The following is a 1,304-nucleotide window of genomic DNA, read 5'->3' on the forward strand; positions in this document are numbered from 1 at the left end:
AGCTTAATATTACTATTATAATTACTTTAAGCTTTACTTTTATAATTAATATTATTATTTAAAACTTTAAAGCTTATAAGCTACTAAGTTTTTAGTATTTTATTACTTATAGGTTTAAGGTAACTATTTAAATACAAGTTATTATTATATAATAAACTAGGTTTTATAGGTACTATAAGTTAGCTCTTTTTAAGGGATAAACCTTAGAGTAGTTTTATAATTTATATTAGTAGAGTAATTAAGTTAGTAAATAAGTAATTTTATTACTAGCTAATAATATAAATAAAAGTAAATATTTATATTTTAATTTAATTATATTATAAATACTATAATAATAACTAGTTATTTAAGTATTTTAATAAGTAATATAAAGTAAACTTATATATTTAGTTAACCTAAATTAAATTAATATATAGAATATTAATTTTTCCTTAGATTAATAAATAGTTTATTAATTTACTGTTAAATTAAGAAGTTATATCTTAATCCTTCCTTAATTAATTAAAGAATTAAAGTTAATTCAGTTTAGGCTAACCTATTAGCCTATTATTACAACCTTCAGCTGCTTGCGGCTCAGCATAGTGCAGAAGCTGACGACGGGCGATCGGAAGGGTACGCTTCTAATAGACTGGTAGATTAGTGATATATAGAACCTTTGGATAGCGTAAGCTAGCTTTAAGTCGCGCTTGCCGTTACTATTCTACCCCTTGTCTTCGCTCTCTTTATCCTTATCCCCGTCGCCCTTCTCCTGCTTTCTCTCCTCCTCCCGGAGGGCGTTGAATATTTCGTCCATCGCTTCCCGCTGCCCGTCGGTCGGCTTAATGACATCTCGTGGAAGTGCTTGAGAGCGACGACCTCCTCCTCCACCGCCTCCTCCTCTACTGCCTCCTCCTCCACCGCCTCCTCCTCCACCGCCTCCTCTAACCCCTCCCCTTCCCCCCCCTCCCGGCGTTGTAAAGTACCCGTCTTTGTAATACACTACCCTATAGTAGTACACCAGTAGCTTTTTTATCTTTGTAAAATATCCCGTTAGCGCTAATGGAGTTTTAAAGCTGCGGAAGGGCGTGTTCTTGCCTTTGTTACTGCTATAACCCTATGTAAAGTTACTAAGCATCTGCTCCCGCTAGCGTATTATCTTCCAGTCTAGCGATCTATCTGCCACTAGTCTATAGGTACTTTAGAAAAAGGCCTCCGCTACAGCTAGTATATGCTTAAGATTATTATTCTTATCCTTCTTATAGCTGTTTTTACTACAAGCACGAGGACTGTAATATCTAGGTCGGTTATTACAGTTATTTCTATTT

The 1,304-nt window shown here is 34.4% G+C and overlaps 1 protein-coding gene across 1 annotated transcript; it reads right to left on the reverse strand.

The window, feature by feature from the left end:
* Positions 1-538: 538 nt before the first annotated feature.
* On the reverse strand, positions 539-793 carry M431DRAFT_11856 (hypothetical protein; the record flags this gene model as incomplete). Its single annotated transcript, XM_024912039.1, has 2 exons — positions 539-620; positions 705-793. The coding sequence occupies 2 exons, from the start codon at positions 791-793 to the stop codon at positions 539-541; spliced, it is 171 nt and encodes a 56-aa protein (XP_024766968.1).
* Positions 794-1,304: the final 511 nt, after the last annotated feature.

Source organism: Trichoderma harzianum, assembly GCF_003025095.1.
Source record: "Trichoderma harzianum CBS 226.95 unplaced genomic scaffold M431scaffold_117, whole genome shotgun sequence".
Classification (NCBI taxonomy): Eukaryota; Fungi; Ascomycota; class Sordariomycetes; order Hypocreales; family Hypocreaceae; genus Trichoderma; species Trichoderma harzianum.